This window comes from Tetrao urogallus, assembly GCF_951394365.1.
Source record: "Tetrao urogallus genome assembly, chromosome: 1".
In the NCBI taxonomy this organism is placed as follows: Eukaryota; Metazoa; Chordata; class Aves; order Galliformes; family Phasianidae; genus Tetrao; species Tetrao urogallus.
In genome coordinates, this window is record NC_136813.1 from 137,569,747 (window position 1) to 137,589,154 (window position 19,408).

Sequence of the window (19,408 nt, forward strand, 5' to 3'; positions counted from 1 at the left end):
CCAATTCATTTCAAAACAAATTTGATCACTGAACATCTTATTAAAGACTTCTAGACAATTAAGACTGGTTTCCTCATCAGCCCACAGTGATCTTTTACACACAGGCTACATGACATGTCAGTTAAAAACTACCAGAGCATATTAGCTCATAGAACCACATAATTGTAAGAGTCAGAACTCTCCATCTGTGCAAAATCTTCCTGGAAAAGAAAGGCTTCTGAAACAGACCTTTTCAGACCTCACGAAGATCCCATGCCTGCTGCTTAGCTGACAGGGTTCCAGGCAGAGTATGGAGGGTTACCACCACGTGGCATTCCTCCATGACACGTGGAACTGCTCTCACCTTCAGCTTCCTCCTGTCAGCTCACAGGCACCACAGGTAACCCTGCACCATGAGAGGGCAGCAGCCACGAGTGTCTATTCCAGGACAGAAGCTGCAGTTCTGATGAGCAGTGGTTTAGCTGCCTCTAGAATGTCCAGTTCAGGGTCCAGTGAACGACCAAGACCTTCCAGAACCATGATGGCAAAGATGATGGAAGCAAAATTGCTCTCAAGCTTCACCTAGAAGCACAAGAGACAGCAGACCTTCTGAGCTCATTTCACACAGGTACGAGCTCTGGCAAAGTGGGAGAGAAGCGGGGCAGAGTTTAAGCAGGTACAAAAACAAGAACATAGTTTCAGGGGAAGCACTCTCAGACAACCCAAAAATTTATTTCTCGTTTCCGTGTAATTTTCCATACTAGAGCAGCAGAAGGTTAGGATTACTCACTACTGCTAATGGGGCTTTAAACCATGGCAGTATCCAACCTGCTTGAACACAAGCAGTTAGGTAAGGGGCAGCTCACCTTTTGAAGGGCCACAAAAGAGCTCTAGATACTAGAGAGGAAACAGCCCCCTGCTCTGCCTGTATACAAACAGTTCCCAGCCAGGTGCTACCACTGCATGAAGGTACACCAGGGCAGAAAGAAATTATAGTCACAGTCCCCCTCCTCATCAGTCCTTTGCAATCCCAGTACTTCTCCCTCCCCAGGGAACTTCCAGCTGTTGAAAGCAGACTGTGACAGCTCCTCACCTTATGTGTCATCAGTAATTTAAAGACACTGGAGAGGAGATTTGCCACCTGGAGCTGGAATACAAAAGGAAAAATTAACGGCTGTTCAGAGTACCCCTGTTCAAGACAACTGAGCCACATCCATGACTGGTAGGATTCAAAGTGTTGTTAGCCCTTACTGCTAGTGGTGGGACAAGACTACTGGGCTGAAGATGGCCAACAAGATGTGATCTTTTCCACCCTGCCCAGGATAAGGAGTTCAGCTCTGACCTGTGGACCTGTGTGTTTATTTGCCAGCCCAGTAAGGCTGAAAACCTTACAGCAATACACGGTTAGCATTAATTTTCTCAATACCTCTGTACTACATTCTATGAAGTGCCAGGCTGGCCTTTACTGAAAGGATACAAGCTGTAACATCAGGTTTACACAGAATCACACACAGTTTAGTGACTCCTCACAGAGGACTGCAGATGTTAGAGATCTAAAGAACAGAATTAAACACACATGGTTTCATTCTTAGTTAGAGGGAATTAGGAAGAGATTTTAGAGACTTAACTTCATCTGAGACACTAAAAGCTCCAAGTAGTGCATGGCGCTGATGGGATCACAGCTGGCCTTTCCACCTGGACCACTTTAAAAGCCAAGCTGCACTGAAGTACAGCTACAGGAGGGCGGGATATGGTTTGTGGACTTGCCTTTCCTAGGGCAATGGTGTTCCTTCGAACTTTGGTCACTAGTTCTGCCATTTCAGCTTTGAATCGCTCAATATCCTGGCACTGGTTGGCCCGAGCATGGTGAAGAATCAGTTCTGCCACTTTCTCCCCCTGTGAAACAAATGGAAAAGAAGAATCAGTGGAACTAGATCACTGTTACCAGCAGGTCTGGAGCTGGAAATCATACCTGAAAGACATCTGCTGCAAAGGTTCCTGGAGGAGGCATTTTGCAGGGAGAACTCCCAGGGCTACGCTCTCCCATTCCAGCAAGACACCCAAGCAACCAACAGAAGCCAGGTGCAGAAAGAGCAGAATTGGGCCAAAATTTTTAATGAATATCTGGCAGAACCTTGCTCTATTTTTCTTGTAGGGGAAGATATAACAAAGATCATCTCTCAGTCAGAAGTTTCAAGGAGAAAAAGAAAGCCAGCAGGACTACAGGTGGAGATAACGGTGTAATGAAGAGCATCCTCTAACCTTTCCCTAAGGGCCAAGTTCAGCCTTCCATTTACACACTTTGGAGGAAAGTGATGATGCCAGCACATTTGGTGAGAAAGGCGTGGCAAGAGCAGTACCCAGCCTTCACTTGTGAGAGAAATTACAGTTCTTCTTGGATGAGTTGTCTCATAGCAGTGGACAGAGCCAGAGGCCCCAGGTTTGGCAATGAGATTTGGTGTACAAGTTTTTTCACCTGCATATTGTTTAATACATCAAACGTGAGGCACAAGGGATGGGTAATTAAATGATCACAGCTTCGGCTTAGTGGCTGAGAAGTCTGGCAGCACAGGATGGGCATGAATGCTTGGGTTCTAGCACCAGCTCCTGGCTATGCCTCTGTAGATAAATAAACTGAGGTAAAACCTGTCTCTCCTATCCACTGGTAAGCCATCCAACCCAGAGCTGAGAAACAGCAGTATGCCATTATGCTTTATTACAAAATGAACAGGACACATCAGCACTGGATTCTCTAGCCCATCTGAGAGTGTATTTCAAATAAGTGAGACAGATCCCAGTTAAAATCCCAGTCAGAAGTGCAGTGCCCCAATGAGAGGCAGCTCTGATACAGCACAGGTAGAGCCAGGAAGGATGGTGAAATCCAACCACAAGTACAAAGGCAGCCCTTAAGGAGCGCAAGCAACCAGGAACATTGTGCCCAGGATGGACAAACGGCATGATGCAGCAATTTGCACATCAGTTCACACAGGCAGGGTGAGCAGGGAGGGCAAGCACTCTGTAGGCTGCAGAGGTAAGGTCTGTAGGTGGTTTCATGGTCTAAGTGCAGGATTAGCACCTACTGAGAATAGAGAGCCCAGTCATGGTATCCACCTGACAGAGAGACAGACTATCTGCACTCATCAAAAAGGATGTCAAAACCCAGGCTGAACTCCGAGGCAAACGTTCAGCCCTCCAGTCTTCCAGCTGCACAGAGTACCTGAGCCTTTCTCTGGCACCATGTGGCAGAGGTGAAAACGGTTGTGTGAGATGCGTGTGAACGATCTGCTCAGCCTCACAGCAAGGCTGCAAGATGAAATACATAGGTTAAAGTGTGTTTTGAGGGCAGGAAAAAAAAAAAAAAAGTTTTACTGCAGAAGAAAGCACAAGATTTGTGGCAGCATGTATCCCCTCACTGCCAGCCTGAAGACAAGAACTTAAATGAGAAGAGAGAATGGAAGCAAGTCCATGCCCACTCTGCTCCCCCAGGTGCCTTCATACAATAGGTATGAGGCTGTGGGGGTGGAATGCCTGTCTGTGAACGATAACAGCCCACCTACACTAAAGGAACCAACAAAACCAAAACTAGAAAAGCCTGCCTTCCCCCAGTATCAAGGCTACATCCTCAGAAAAGAGACATGTATTAGTTGTAGGTGACTCCTCCCTGCAGGGAACTGAATGCCCAATATTTCAGGCAAACCCTCTTAGAGAAGAGGGTCTCCCTGGAGCTCAGGTAAAGGACAGACATCACCAGGAAACTCCCTAGCCTGGTACTGCCAACAGATCATTATGCACTACTGCTTTTCCATGTGGGGGGCAATGAAGCAGCTACACACAGTTCAAAGCCATCAAAAGGGACTTCAGGGCCTTGGGACATCAGCTAAATGAATTGAGGGCACAGATCATCTCCTCTGCTTCCTGTACTGGGTAAGGACATTAAAAGAACTGCAGCAATCCAATCCATAAAACCTGGCTTCCTGGCTGGTGCTGCTACAAAAACTTGGGGTATTTTGACAGTGGGATGGCCCAGATGACACCAGGCTTGCAGGAACCAGTTGAGGTTCACCTCTCTCAGAGGTGCAAGACAGTTTATGGGGAAAAGCTAGCTGGGCTCATTTGCAGGGTGTTAAAGTAGGTTTGAAGGGAGCATGGGGATGATAGTGAGCCTACCTGCAATAAAGCATGGGATAGGATAGCTAGGTTAGAGGAACACAGTGCTAGTAGGGCCCTCAACCTGCTGCCCTGAGATGTACTGGCACCACTGCAGAACAACTGAAATCTTAACAAGCCAGGGACCACTGAGACAATAGGAAAAGGCAACAGGGAAACTCAAGGGAAATACTTAAAGGAATTAAGGAATTATCCTCCAAGAAGGCAACAAGACCAGCTGCCCAGCTGAAGTGCCTCTAAACCAATGCACACAGCTTGGGAAACAAACAGGAGGAGCTGGAAAACTACTAGAAAATCATGATGTAGTTACTGTCACTGGAACCTGGTGGGATGATTCCCATGACTGGAGTGTGGCTATTGATGGCTATGAGTTGTTCAGTAGAGACAGGTAATGAAGGAAGGGAGGAAGCATTGTCCTCTTTATCAAGAAAGGCGTAGAGTGTGGAGACCTGTCCTTGGAGAATAGCCATGAGCAAATCAAAAGTTATGGGTGAGAGTTAGAACAAGGACAATAACAAAGGGAGCCTTGTGGATAGGGTCTGCTACTGGCTGCCCAATCAAGTGGAGCCTGTTGATGAAGCCTTCTTCCAGCTACAGGAGGCATCACAAAACTCAAATGATTCTATGAGCAACCCCCAAGCGGCTGTAAGTGGCACCAGAAGCACTCTAAACCAAGGAGGGGCAGTGGCTGCTTTCTATCAAACACATTCAGTCTCCTGGGCAACTGAACTCACTCCATTTCAGTAGCCTGCTGCTTTAGGCGTGCATCTTTGTCTGGTAGGCTTTCCAAGCTAGCAAGGGGTGCTAGCTCTGCACCCCTGGGGAGGACTGTAAAGGAAAACAGAAAGAGAACTACAGTTTGGCCACCAGGCTCTCCAGCTGTCTCCATTCCCCAACCTCAACTACCACATCAACTACAACTGCCACGACAGAGGCCTCACCTGGCCCTGCACCACAGCTGTGAAAACTGCTCTGAAGTTCTGCATGTCAGCGCTCTGCAGCTCCGCCACGATCCCTGCATCCAGCAGCACCAGGCAGAGCGGTCTGAAGGGCGGCTGCACTTCCAGCACGAGGGTGTCACACACATCCACGATGGCCGTCTGCTCTTTGCAGCTGCTGCTGACGCAGGCTCTGCCTTGCACCAGGATGTTCCCAGGGTGCAGGTCAGCATGGACAAAGTTGTCAACAAAGACCTAGAAGATGAGCAAGGCTTAGAGCAGTTGATTCCAGCCAAACGTGCCCACACCTTAAAAAACAACCTCTGATAATTTTATGTCCATTTCATTGTTTTAAGGAACTACAAACAATAGGTTCATATTTACAGTCCTATACTCATGACTCTATACATCTTTATCAGAAGATGCTGTAATTTCTCTGCTTTTCAGAGCTAATTAAATCTAACATTAGCATAAAACTATCTACTGCAGTTCTACCACCGCTCTTCTGAATGGTAAAAGCTATTTGAGGGTACCACGCTATATGAAGTTATAACTGCAAGCCTCCCTACACACAATATTGCCTTAGCACAATATTACAAGAACCAGCTGAACTTTACCTGACATCCACTGCTCACTTGCTCAGCACTGAGGTTATTTGCAGCTCTTCCCTGCTCCTTCTCATGGCTTCTCACAAGCAAATTAATTTTAGGCATGCACTTCCAGCTCGTTTTTTTATTGTCTTGGCCATGAAAGAACTAAATAGCCAGAAGCTGAATTCAAAGCTATATCTGGACAGGTTTTTTTCTTTACTTCATATTTAGTTCTTCCCTATAAAAAGACAGTTTTGGGATAGGAGTGAATAACTGAATAATTTCTCTCTTTTCCCTGTGATTTGCATCCACAGCCCTCTGCAGAGAACGTGGCATCTACTAATTATGTGGTACTTTACAGCACTTGGGCAATCTGTGAATATTCATTAAATGGATCAATGGGTTTGCTAAACAATGCTCTGATCACATTTCACAGTGGGACCCTACCACGTGCAAGCAGATCTCCTTTCTGCAGCTAAAGGTGCTCCACGTCAAAGCCTGCAGAAGTGCTGTATGTAGGCTTTACTCAGGTCATGTCTTACGTTGCATGTGAAGCACAGACCCTCCCTCTGTCAGTTCAGGAGCTGCACAGTGCACCTGGCAGCCCAAGTCCTGGGTTGTCACAATACCTGACATCCACGAGCTGGCTCCAAAAGGCACAGATGTGTCTTGAGTCCAAGGGGAGAAGATATGGGAGCAAACAGGTTCTCTCCTTAGCCACAGTGTCTTATTACCCCAATAGAAAAGATTCTGCAGGAAAATAACCTTCACTTCCAGCCTTTGTCAAGTGCCTACCATCTTTAGGAGCATGTCCATGCCCATCTTTGCGAGTCTCTGCCTCAGTTCTGTGGCAACTTCTGTGTGTAGGTAGTGCGAAATAGGCTCACTCTCCTGAAGGAAAAAAAAAAAGACCTGGAATCAAATACACCCACATGCAATCATACCTTTACCTACGTGCTGAGAGACAAGGAAAGAAAGTAAGAATAACCTTTAAAGGACCAGCTCATTGGGACTGTACCTAACAAGATGGTAAACATGAGAACATCAAGGGTTTGTTCTTTAGAAAAAGTGTGCAGCACAGCCTGGGGCAGAGACACCCTTGCCACAATTGCATGCACAAAAACTAGGGCTGAGAGTAGCTTTGGTCCATGACTCAAACATTCACAAGGAAAGTCAGGCAAGCATCAGATAGTGTTGGGCTGCTGAGCTCTGTGCTTTGACCCACCCCAGAGGAGAGCTGAAGCATTACGCTGGTTTGCAAAGCACAGGCAAGTACATGGTGGCTGCACACACTGCTGGTCTGCTTGGTTTCAGGCCAAGAGTTTACTTCTATATAGAGCCGTCCACCATCTGTCTACTGGGATGCACTGTTTACAAACAGAGTAGAAGAGACAATGAAGAAGGACACCAATCTCTTTAAGCAAAAAAGAGCACCCTCCTGCCTGTGACTGCTACTTCTCAAAAGATGCATCTTTAGCACTCCCCTGAGGGCCTTCTTCCTGCTGCCACTGCTCCCACACGTGCAATTCTTACCTCAAATGTTTCCACGAGAACATCTGCTGTCACCAAAGGGCGAACAGGAGTTGGGAACTTCACAAAATCGACATCTAGGAAATTTTGACAGAAGCGCTCCAGATTTCTGGCTTCGTAGTGCAAGTCGATCTCCAAGGAGAAAAAGGAAAAGCAGATTGGGAGTTAGATGCAGTTAGATCTTTGGGACCTTTTATTAGGATATGTCTGTAGAGTGCAATACACAATACCTACAAACATGGTCAGAAAGCCAGAATTAAAATAAAACAGAGCAATGCTTCTTAGAAGCTTATAGCCTTCCTGATGGGAGAACAGAGTAACACACTGAGTAATGAGTGGCACATAACCCAGCACCTCAAAAATACCCAAGAAATACTACAGGCATAGCGTCTCAGAAAAGACCAGGACTGCCTTATTTTCAAGGGTAAGAAGGAACCAAAGATTACTGTCCAAATAGCAAGGCAGGCTGGCAGGCTACAAGAACTGCAGCCCTAGCCTCAATTAACAGATGGATGGGCAGCTGGAGCAGAAAGAAATTTAATGTAACACATACAAAATAATATACTATGAGAACCCCCAGCCCCACTGAGGGGTAGGGTGGACAGAACCTTCTCAACCTTCTCCTGTCCACCATCACTGCTCAAGATGTGGGAGGAAAGATAACCTTGCCTCATTTCCCTCACTGGGCTGTGGGAAATATCCCAGACATAATTCTTGTCCTTTCAAAGAGAAATGAAAAATGACAACAGGCCAATGAGACACTCTCCTCATCCCAAGTTTTCAGAGTCCAGCAAGAGTTCTGTCCCACTAAACTAGTCCTAATGACCTTCAGTCACATCTGAATACAGTTTACAACATGGATTGCTGAGAATTTCTTGCACTAATAGAAAACAGTTCAAATTTTGAGAGTTTGAAAGACTTCACATTGCAATATCTAAACACAAAAAATGTAATCAGCAGATAACGGTTCATTTTAACAAACATAAAAGCATTTAACTCTGCAGTGAAATCTTTGTGAATTTGGCAGCAAGGATATTTCAGCACTTACTGAACTGGGACATGTTCTCAGAGCTACTTGCAAAGTTTAACTTCACTCAACACTACTAGTCTGATGATGATACAATGTAGAATAATACCTCATTTAAAAGGGTGTTAATTACGCTAATATGTATTCCTCAAGGCTAGGAAACATGACCAGCACAACCAGATTGTAAACTTAAATGCAGGATAAGAGCAAAACACGTGAGCACTTGTTCAGAGATTCTTTTCGTCTAGAGAGGTCTTTCACCAGTGTTCATCTTTCCTTCATAATTCTGCAAAAAGGACTGCAGTTATGCTAACCTGCTGCTCCAGTTTGCTAGAAAACACACTTCAAGTTATAAAACAAATTTTGAGTTTCCTAACAATTGTTAAGCTTCTTTGTAGCTTTGCTTTCTTATGCTGTGAGCACATAAGTTTTCCTACAGTAATTTTATGTGCCTGATTACAGGAAATCATAATGAAAGAACAACCAAACCTCCACCTAATCTTTTAAAAAGTAGTAACATAGATGGAGTAAGAGCCAATCAATAGCAAGAAACAGTTTTATTTCAGTACGTGGCATTGCACACACCTGCTGAAGCATAAGTTTCTCAAATTCTTCTACAATCTCTGTCAAACTGAGCCACTTGAATCCAGGGAGAAGTCCAATGATGTGGCTACCCAACTTCATGAGAAACAGATCCATCTGAACTTGGTGGACTAGCCCTGGGTGCAGGACCTGCACAAGAAGAAATGGTGGCAAGTCAACTCCTAGAACACTGTAAAAATGATAGTCCATTTTTATCAGCTAAAATTATGTATTTGAAATGAACAGAACCTACCCTATAAAGCTGGGAACTAACAAGGCTTCACAAGACAGTCCTCAAAATAATTCTTATTTTGCCATGAATTAAGCTGTGAAGAAACACTGCATAATTTTCAAATGGAAAACTTCTGTCCCAGAGCCTGAAGTTTCACCCAATGCCATTTTCCCCTGTTTCCGTTCTTCTGCCCCTTTCCTGCCATGTAGTACAGACTAGTATTTGGAACAGCTCCAACGTAAAATTTCTTTTAATAAGCTTTGCTGGAAAGAACATGTCTGTTCCAGATTTCTCCATATGAGGAAAGAATGGGTCTCATTTACTGAAAGGTGAAACAATTTATATTCATTCTTTTAATACATATATGGGGCCCTGGCAGTTTCTGGTATCCAGGTGCCACGTCAAATAGTGCCACAGAGAGGGTGTGTATTGGAGCTGAAAAGAGCTGGGGACACTGCTGCCTGGATTGCAGCTGGCTGGAACCAGAGCACCAAAACAGTATACAGAGGGAAGTGAGCATTGCTCCACTTGGTCATATCCAGCCAGCTCTTCTCCATCAGAACCAGAATCTTCCTTGTCTTGTCCCGTGCACTCTACATTCACAGGTCTGCCAGTAAGACGCGTGACTTACTTTAACAGCTACAGGTGTGAGGTGTCTGGCTGATGACGGATTTGCATTCGGGAGGAGCGTGGCCATCTGCTCCACGTGGGGTGTTCCACTCACAGGACCTCTCAGGGAGCAGCCGCTCCTCTCTTCCCACATCCCCTCGCTCCTCCTCCTTCTCAGCCACTTGAAGAGGCCGCTGAGGCCCGACACCTCCCACGCCTCAAAGGCAGTCTGTAACTCGGAGCTCCGTGCCAGCCCCTCGGCCGGGGGTGCAGCGACAGCCGTGAGATCGGCATAGGCTTTATACACCTGTGCCACGCAGCCTGAGCCCACCGGCTCTTGGCTGGGAAACGTAAGGATGCTCCTCCAGTCCTCGCCGAAGGCCTTCCTCAAGAGCTCATCGGTGTGACCCCAGGGGTGAGGGCTCACCTCGACGTGCAGCTTGGAAAACTCATCGCAGAAGGCCTCGGAGAAGAGGTCCCTGCGGGTGCTGGCCCACTGGCCCAGCTTGATGCAGGTGGGCCCTGCGGCCTCGGCCGCTCTCCGCAGCAGCCGCAGCCACAGGACGGCCAGGCCGGGCCGCAGGCGGCTCAGTGGGTACAGCAGCAGCAGGGGCCCGAAGCGCAGTAGCAGCACGCAGGCCCGCAAGCCCAGCCTTAGCACCAGGCACAGCCGCCTCAGCAGCCCCCGTGCCGGCCGCTCCGGGCCGAGTTCCCCAGCCCACACCGGCCGGACGGCCGCCCGCCACCGCTCCGGCCCCTCCCGCCGCCCGACCGCGGCTGGCACCGCCAAGACCACGGCGGCCCAGCGCCCGGCCCGTAGCCTGCCGCGCCCCGCTGCCGCCCACACGGGCAGCGCCCCCCGTACCCCGGCGGCCCGGCCCAAGCGGGGCAGGGGGAGCAGCCGCGCGGCACAGCCCGCCACCATCGCCCGCCAGCCCGCCACCAACGGACGCCGGGGCGCGGGGTGGGGATTGCGGGCAGGGCCGACCGATCGCTGCAGGCGGGCTGTGCCGGCCCGCCCCTTAAAGAGGCATCGCGAGGAAAAGTGCCGCTCCCTGACCAGCGGCGTCCCGCTGTTCGCTGGGCACCGCCGTGGGTCCCGGGCCCCGGGTGAGAACGAAAGCAGAAAATTCAGCAACTCCAAACAAAAATAGTGCTGCTGAGATGTGGTCATTCTGTAGAGCTGGTGGATTACAGAAATGTAGAATTATAATGTTGGAAAAGACCACTGAGATCACCCAGTCCAACCACCATCCCATCCCCACCATGCCCACTGCCCACATCGCTCAGTGCCACATCCACACGGCTCTGGAACACCTCCAGGACGGTGACTGCACCACCTGCCTGGGCAGCCTGTGCCACTGCAGCACCGCTCTTTCTGAGAAGAAATGTTTCCTAATGTCCAAGCTGAACCTCCCCTGGTGCAACTTAAGGCCCTTTCATCCTATTGCTGTTACCTGGGAGAAGAGGCTGACCCCCCGCTTGGGTCAGAAGAGATCTCAAACACCCCCCAGTTCCAACCCCTGCTGCCAGCAGGGTTGCCAGCACACAACCCAGCGTGGAATGTATGTTACTAACTGCACACCTACTCAGGGAAGAAATCCCTTTGTATCCTTTTTGATGTACCCTCGGAACTAAAACCCTGTAGGAAAAATGCATATGTTTTCCAAACCAGCTTTTTCCCTCACTTCAGTGAGTATCACAGCTGTGTGCAAACACACCCGTGTGCCAGCAGGGAGCTGATTACAGCCCTGTGCAGGTGAATGGATCGACACACAGAGCCAGACTGCAGTGATGTGCAGTGATCTTCCAGAGAGAGACTGCCAAGATGGTGAGGGGCCTGGAGCATCTCCCTTATGATGAATGGCTGAGAGCCCTGGGACTATTCAAACTGGAGAGGGGAAGGCTGAGGGGGGATCTTCCTTATGCTTACAAATATCGAACTGGTGACAGAGCACTGGGACGGGCTGCCCAGAGAGGTGGTGGAGTCTGCTTCTCCAGAGATATTCAGAATGCATCTGGACACTCTCCTATGAATCTGCAGTAGGGAACGTGCTTTAGCAGGGGGTTGGACTAGATGAACCTTCTACCCCAAGGAGGCTGTGGATGCCCCATCCCTGGAGGCATTCAAGACCAGGCTGGATGTGGCTCTGGGCAGCCTGGTCTGGTGGTTGGTGACCCTGCACATAGCTGGGGGGTTGAAACTCAATGATCCTTGTGGTTCTTTTCAACCCAGGCCATTCTATGATTCTACGATGAACTCCAGAGGTCCTTTCCAACCCCTGCGATTCCGTGGCTCTGTGAAGCCATTCCCGAGGACGCCCTGTCTTGCCGGGCACATCAGCATTCTAAAGCTGCCAGAGGTTCCTCCAGCAATGGGAATCTGTGGGAGCAACTGGTGCCACTCTGGTAGCAAGTAGGGACTTTCCTTTCCTTTGGGTATTTCTGTTCGCAATCAGAAAACTATCCATTGCGCCCCATTTCCTTTTAATCTGCCGGCCCTTTCTTTCTTCTTGTATGATCCCACTGGGGTCCCTTCCAACCCAGAACACTCCGTAACACGCGCTGCAACTCGCAGCCCGCTCTGCCCGTCGCGGTTGGCGCGGCGGGGGCGGGTCGGGGCGGCGCTCGGGGCGGAGGGCGGGCGGCCGGGGCCGGGCTCGGGGCTGGTGCCGGCGGCGGGGGCAGCGGCAGCGGCTCGGCGCTGCATGGCGGGGCGGGCGGGGAGCCTCCAGCCTCGCGTCCGCAGGCCGCCAGCACGGCGCCGGGCATCGCCGCCATGCCGGGGCACGGCCCCCCGCCGCCGCCGAGGAAGGTAGGGGACTGGGTGGGCGGCCCCGGGGTGCGAGCGAGCTGCCGCTGCTGCTCGCGCAGGAGATCGATCGTTTCGCGTTTGTTGTTGTTGTTGTTTTCCCTAAGTCACCCGAAATGCCTTTTCTTCCCCCGGTGGTTCCCCTTCGGTGCAGGAGGGGCAGGAGCCGGAGGGCCGAGCCGAAGCCCTCCACCATCTTAGCGAGGGTGGGGAAGTGAGGAACGGGCGCTCGCTGGGCTTTGGGGGAAACTTGCTCTGATAAGTGGCCAAACCCTCTGTAGTATTAGCGATGTCCTGTTCCCTCCATCCTCTTGGCTTTGTGTAGCGCTCTACTCTCCGGACAGCCCGCCTTTCTCTTGCTTCTCTAAGTTGAGAGGAGCTTCCACACCCCGTGTGCCTTTATCCCGCTTGGGATCCACGAGAACATCTCAGGAGAGAAGCGCCTTCCCACTGGGTATGGGGCAGCGCTGCTGATGGGGAAGGCATGGAGCCTGGGGGCCGGCAGGCAGACTGTACAGCAAGAGACCGTCTGCTGCTGTGGGCTGAGAAGCAGACTGGAATGTCCACAGGACAAGGTGCAGCTGGACCGTGTGCAGAGGTGCTGCTCCTGGTGGTCGCTGGCGGAGGTGGGGCTGTCTGGGAGCAGTGAGGCCTTGGGGTGCCCTGGGCTGTGCGTGAGCCCCACAGGAGCGGGTCATAGCCATTGAGCATGGAGTGCTTCATCATGTGCTGGTGTTTCAGTAGGGCATGATTTATTTCCTGGCCAGGTCAGCAAACTGTACAGACCCTATTCCAACCCAGAAGTGTTTGCTGGCATCCTTTCCCTGGCCAAGGGGCAACAACAAGCATCTCCTGCACAGAGCTCATTTGGGGCAGTGGAGAGGAATGGAGGGATCTCTGTGGAGCGTTTGCTCAGGCTGTGCAGATGTTGCTGGGAAGGCACTGGTGGATTAAAATTTTATGGATTTAAATAATGGATTTAAAATTTTTTGTTTGTTGATTGGTACCTTATCAAAACCCATTTCTTGATTTGTGGTAGCAAAGTCCTATAAAGCATGCTGGCTCCATTTCTGAACTGCCAGAAAGGAGTCATTACTGCATCCTGCCAGAGGAGGAATGCGTTTCTTCGACCCTTGCACTGTGTTCTGGGTTGTTGTCATCAGCATAGTGTTTGTGGATTTGGGTTGTTTTTGTTTTTTAAGTAATCCAAACTGCTTTGGCATGTGGGATTGGATACTTACCACCTTGGGGTAGACTTGGACGGAGCTGAAAAATGTAAGGATGAAATTGAGAGGACAGCGACAAGATGTCCCAGTGCCTCGTTGTGGGTTCGAAGAGAACACTGAAAACAAAGGGCATTGAAGCAACCCGGGATGTTTAAAGCAGGCTAGAGATTTATAGCTCAGCTGGGACCACTCTCTGCTTTTGGGCTAGAAGGTTGTGTGCAGGAGCCTGGGCGAGCCACTGGCATGTCCCCTGTCCCACTCATCAGCCTGTGCACAATCCTCCTTGCAGACAAGCACAAGTTACGTGTCCCAAAGTGCTACTTTCTGTGGTGTTCCCAACTCCCTGCCTTGGGAAATCTTTTAGGACATTTTGTCTGCAGAGTGAACCACGTGATGCTAGTTGTTCTCCAAAAACAAGGAGGGCATTTAGATCCCTTGTCAGGCGTTTACAGTATGCTTCTCTTTCTCTCATGCCTGGTGTTTTTATGTTAGAAGTTTTCTTTTTGACAAGGAGATGATAAAGACCATATCAGCTAGAAGGCTGTGTGTGTGATGTTCAGGGGTGATCTAAACTTAAACTCAGTGGAAGCTTTGTGATGAGTTACTCTGGATATTGGCCATAGCAACCAATTTATCAGGACTGTAATTAAACCTCTGTTATGCTCTGTGCTCTGGGAACACAGAGGCAAATGCAGTCCTTGCACTACGTGTGCTCTCCAATGAGAGCCAGTGTTAAGCATGGGTGCCGGGTAAGGGTTCTTTTCTTTGGGTCCTCAGTAAATGTTTCATCCAAAACAGTTAATTCTCTCTTCTAGCACCTGTCATTATTTCCTGTGCTGAAGCTGCTCCTTTCTAAGTGGGGGCCAAACCAAGGGGAGAAAAGCCTCTTTAGTGCACTTAAGTCCATGAGAATGGAGAAGAACCACTCATAAGCTCTTGTAGAAGCTCTTTGATTTTGATGATCAGCTCTCTTAGGCATCCAGAACTGGGGTATAAGCTCTTTAGGGAAGCATTTTTTAGTGGAAGGATTTAAGTACTACTGGCTGATATGTCTGTTGGCAGGATCCCAAGAGCTGGCTGGAAGAGGCCTCTACTGCGAAGGAAATGCTGAAATAAGACTTTTAATTAACTTGCATGGCAGCTCCTTAAGGGCTGAGAAGACTCCACAGGGAAGAAGCGAGTGGGATGTAGCTAGGAGGAAATTCCTTGTTAGACTTGAGCTCTGAAAGTAAATGAACGAGCCTGGTTTTATCTAGGCATGGCTTAAATAACATTGCATCTGGGCATTGTTTTACTCAGACAAGACCGGAAAGGGGCAGGGTTCTCTCAATTGTTGCTAAGAAGTACTGTGGAAAAGACTGTGGAAAATGCTTATCGGACTTAGAGGTTTTTTCTTTTTCACCTCTAAACAGCTTTACCAACTACTGGAAATAAAAGGAAAAGCTGAAATGTGTGAATATGAATGTAATTCCTGGTGGTTTCAGCCCGGGTCTTAGTGAAGGCCAAATAGGACTGCCTTCATTCTGTTTCCATGGTCAGCCCAGCATACTGCATGACTGAACTCCAGGTTCTTTGCTTCAGGCTATGCTTTTGCAGTGTTGACTTCGGCAGAGGCCATGATTGATTTTGGATCTGGGCCATTTCAAGGTCTTTGTTGTTGGTATGGCACTGAAAGGCACCATCACTTTGTTAAACAAGACAATACCGGAAGTCCCTTAGGCCAGTCCTACTGAAGATCTAACCCAACCTATCACCCTTTCACCAGGTGACTGGGTCAAGGCACCCTGTATCTATAGTCATAAGACTGAAGGTGCAAGTTAGAAGAGATATGTCCATGTCTGCCATCCCATGCGTAACTCCTGGGTCGTGCACCGGCTCACATGGGACCAGGGCAGGTCCCTGGGCCCTCTGTGTTGCAGCAGGGTCCTTCTGAGCTGTGGACGGGCAGTGTTCATGCACCAAAAGGGAGCAGAAGATGGCTTTTCCTGAGCGCTGCCTTTGCCTGTACGTATGCTGGCCCACAGCCAGGATGGAAACTCTGTCCTCGTGAGCAGAGAGAGAGCAGGGAGGGGCGAGAGGCAATGGGGCCCAGGAGCAGAGGGGTTGAAATAAAGGCAGTGACCTACACAGAGAGCAGCCCCTGGGTGCTTCACTCATTGCTGACACTTGGGCATGGACACCGGTCATTCCTGGATGTGTGACAGAAGATGAGAGTAGAAGGCAAAAGGAAGGATCTGGGCAACTACATTAGATGTTTGGCTCTGCAGTGCCTGAAGTGGGATCCGTGAATTCTGGCTAGGGCTGTGCTCTGGCAGTAGTAAGGCAGATACTGCTGCATGGGCAGTCAGAGGGGCATTACTTTATTTTTGACTATGCCATCCTTAAATGAAACAGGTCTGGGCTCCTTTGTTAGTCAATACAGCTAATGCTGATGGAGTTTTGTTTCATGGGTCTTACTCCTTTCAGCAGAGAGCTATCAATCTGGTTTGGAGGTGGTAGTAAGGTAGGCTCTGTGCACAGATGCTTGCAGCCATCCCCAGTTATCCTCATCAGGCATCACAGTGTGTAATTGGATTTGTTGAACAATTTGGTATTTGAGGTGCCGATCTGGTTCGGGTTTTGTCTTAGTTAGGTGTCTGTGTAGAAGACTGCATGGTGGAAAACCTTGGGGAAGCACTCAGAAGAATCCCTTCTGGGGACTGGCAGCCCACTGGAAAGGCTGTTTCAGAGGACATGGATTTACTGGTGTTTATAGCCAGAACTGTTTTAAATGGCTGGGTACTCCAGGTTTTAACTAATTTTCCCTTTAGGAATAAATGTGGTGAAGTGTTTCTGTGATCCTTCCACATTTAAATATTCTGTGGATGCCCCCCATTTGTTAAGTCATTTAGGCAGACGTGTAGGTCTGTGTACAAGCTTCCATCCTTCCAGCACAGATCTTTGGCTTCCAGTGCATTGTTTCTCTGTGGGAAGTCAGAGTGGGACTGTGTGTAACACAGCCTCACATCTAATTGAAGACAGTGGGCTTTGAGCATACACTTATAATTAAACACCTGCCTAGGTGCTTCCCTCATCACAAACGGTCTCACACACACAGTTGTATTCTGTTGGATCATTTTATGTCGGTGATATCCTTGAACACCACTTTCCTCTTCATATCCTGTGAAACTCCTTGCCAAGCTCTTGCTGACGAGGCACAGTCCTGCGAGCAGTTCAGGTGAGATGCTTTCACTGCCCTGGTATTTTGCTGGCACCGTGAATAGGCATGCATGTGCAAATGATTAAATCAATCCATCAGGGTGTCATCTGGAGAGGAACAAACGCTGAGCTTGCTTTGTGGGCGGGGGGGAGGATCAGATCCCCCTCTATTTTCTGCTGAAAGCTCTTCCCCTCTGCAGATGTGCAGCTGCTGGCGTTCCTTGCCAAAAGGCAGCCGTGACTTACAGAGCTGGGAACATGCACACATCTGTTTGCAGAGGAGAGCAGGGAAGAGGCCTGCTTCTCCTGTCCTGGGGGATTATGTTCTCATGATAGGGAGCGCCAATTTTCGTGGAAGGAAACAGCAAATTTCTCAGGGCAGCACGAGGGCACTTCATAAATACGAGTTCTGTTGCTAGTGTCAGCCACACAACACCTTCCTAAATTAAAAAGGAAGGAATTCCCAAAGACTTCTCAGACAATTTGAGCTTTTTCTTTAAAAGCACTAAGCCCCCCTGAAGATAGATGTGTATTCTGCACACAGAACTTGGTATTTCAGCTGCTAAACATGCTGTGAGCATAGGCTATGTGTTTCCTTGTAGGTAAGAGTTGAGTCTTGGATCATCCAGAGCTCATAGGGACTCTTTGGAAATTAGCATCTGGCCAAAACCAGAGATGAGATATCGTTCACTGTCTGCTGAAGTCAGTGGGATCTTTTCCATGAATTCAGTGAGCTTGGGATCAGCGAGCTGTAACTGAGAATCTGTTTATCCCTGCCCTAACATGTTAGGCTGTGTGTGTAGCAATTTGTGGCCCGATTCTGCAAGCATACTGAAAAGAGATGTGTAAGGCGTTGAGCTTTTTCCAGATGATGTAAGAAACCCTGATCTTGCTGGCTGCCCTTTTTCAGCTATGTCAAACTTGGAGAAAAGTTCCCTATTGGGAGATCGACACACGCTGTAGTTGGCTTTTTTGTTGTTGTTGTTTTTGGGTTTTTTTCATCAGATTTCTCTTTCCCCTGAGATTACTTTGAGTGACTCCAAAATCTTGCCTTGTTGTCACCTCTCACGTAAAACAATCCTGTACTTGTATTGGTAAAAGACACTGCCACTTTTTCTGTGCTTAAGATTGTCTTGTTGGTGTCCTCGTGTTTGTGCAGCAGGAAACTTTCCTTGTAGGAAGGTTTCCCCTGTTAAATTCCTGAATTTCTCCATTAGACGGAGAGAGGCAATTTTGGGAATGTTTCAACTGCCTCCACAAGCCTCACGTTTTGTAAAACATTCAGGATTTGATGAGGTTACTTTTAAATAATATATTCTGGTCTATATATTGTTTAATGTTCCATTTGTGTAATGCTTGCTTGGGGCAAAACTATTTTTCTCATCCAAAGGAATCTGGAAGCATTGTCTGAACAAGGGACTTGCCCTGCAGGAGCCATGAAGCACTTCAGCTCCAAAGGGAGATCACCACAGGAGCACAGATCTCAGCTTTTCTGTGCTTCATAGAATCATGGAATGGTTGGGTTGGAAGGAACCTTTAAGATGATATTGGTCCAACCCACTGCTACAGGCAGGGACACCTCTCTCTAGACCAGATTGCTCAAAGCCCCATCCAGCCTGGCCGTGAATGCCTCCAGGGAGGGAGTATCCACAACCTTTCCGGACAACCTGTTCCAGTGTCTCACCACCCTCACAGTGAAGAGTTTCTTCCTGCTATCTAGTCTAAATCTACCCTCTTCCAGTTTTCTCTTTGACCTGCTGGTCACACTTGATGCAACCCAGGATGTGGTTGGCCCTCTGTGCTTCATACCAAACTGTGCACATGTGCTGATGGTCGCAGTCCTGCTAATTCACACTCCGTTTGACCCTCTACTCAGGTTGTTGGTTGTTTTTTATAAACTTCAGGTTCCATGTAAAGATAATTTTTGGAGCAGTCAGGGCTGTTCTTGGACTACGTTACTTAAAAACAGAAAGAAAAAAGGCATTTTCAAAAAGGGGCTGGAAGCAGTTCATCACCAAGCCATTCTTTTTTTGCTGAAGGGCTTAAGTAGTTCAGCTGTTGTGCTGTTTCTCTTGCACACGTAACTCATTCTTTTTTAATTTGTGAACAGTATTTTGCAATAGAGGAGATTTTGGTACGATCACCCATGAAATACTTGAGTGCAGAATTAAGCAAAAGATTGTATAATGCAAGTTTTTCTTCAGCAGTTGCTTCAGTGTGTCAGCAGGACTTGGTGATAGGCTGATGAAGCACAGCAGGATGTATCTGGATGAGGTCACCAGAAAAACAAATTTTGAAAGGAGAGCTTAAACCTTCAGAATCTAGGTACGTTTTGCTAGGAGATGACATTTTAAAATAGAGAACCTAACTTTGTATGCTTCCTTCAGTGTGCACCAGACGCTTCTTTGAATCTCTTAGTTTCTCTCTCTGGGCACATTGTTTTGTATTCAACTTCTCAAAATCAGTTTCAGTTGATGTGAAACCATAAGAAATGTATTCACCCAGCAAATCTATTTGT

At 48.4% G+C, this 19,408-nt stretch overlaps 1 protein-coding gene across 1 annotated transcript; it reads right to left on the reverse strand.

The window, feature by feature from the left end:
* Positions 1 to 417: 417 nt before the first annotated feature.
* On the reverse strand, positions 418 to 10,579 carry ADCK2 (aarF domain containing kinase 2; the record flags this gene model as incomplete). The annotated part of the gene is made up of 8 exons (XM_079549220.1): positions 418 to 561; positions 1,073 to 1,126; positions 1,747 to 1,875; positions 5,088 to 5,339; positions 6,470 to 6,565; positions 7,208 to 7,336; positions 8,817 to 8,963; positions 9,677 to 10,579. The coding sequence occupies 8 exons, from the start codon at positions 10,577 to 10,579 to the stop codon at positions 418 to 420; spliced, it is 1,854 nt and encodes a 617-aa protein (XP_079405346.1).
* Positions 10,580 to 19,408: the final 8,829 nt, after the last annotated feature.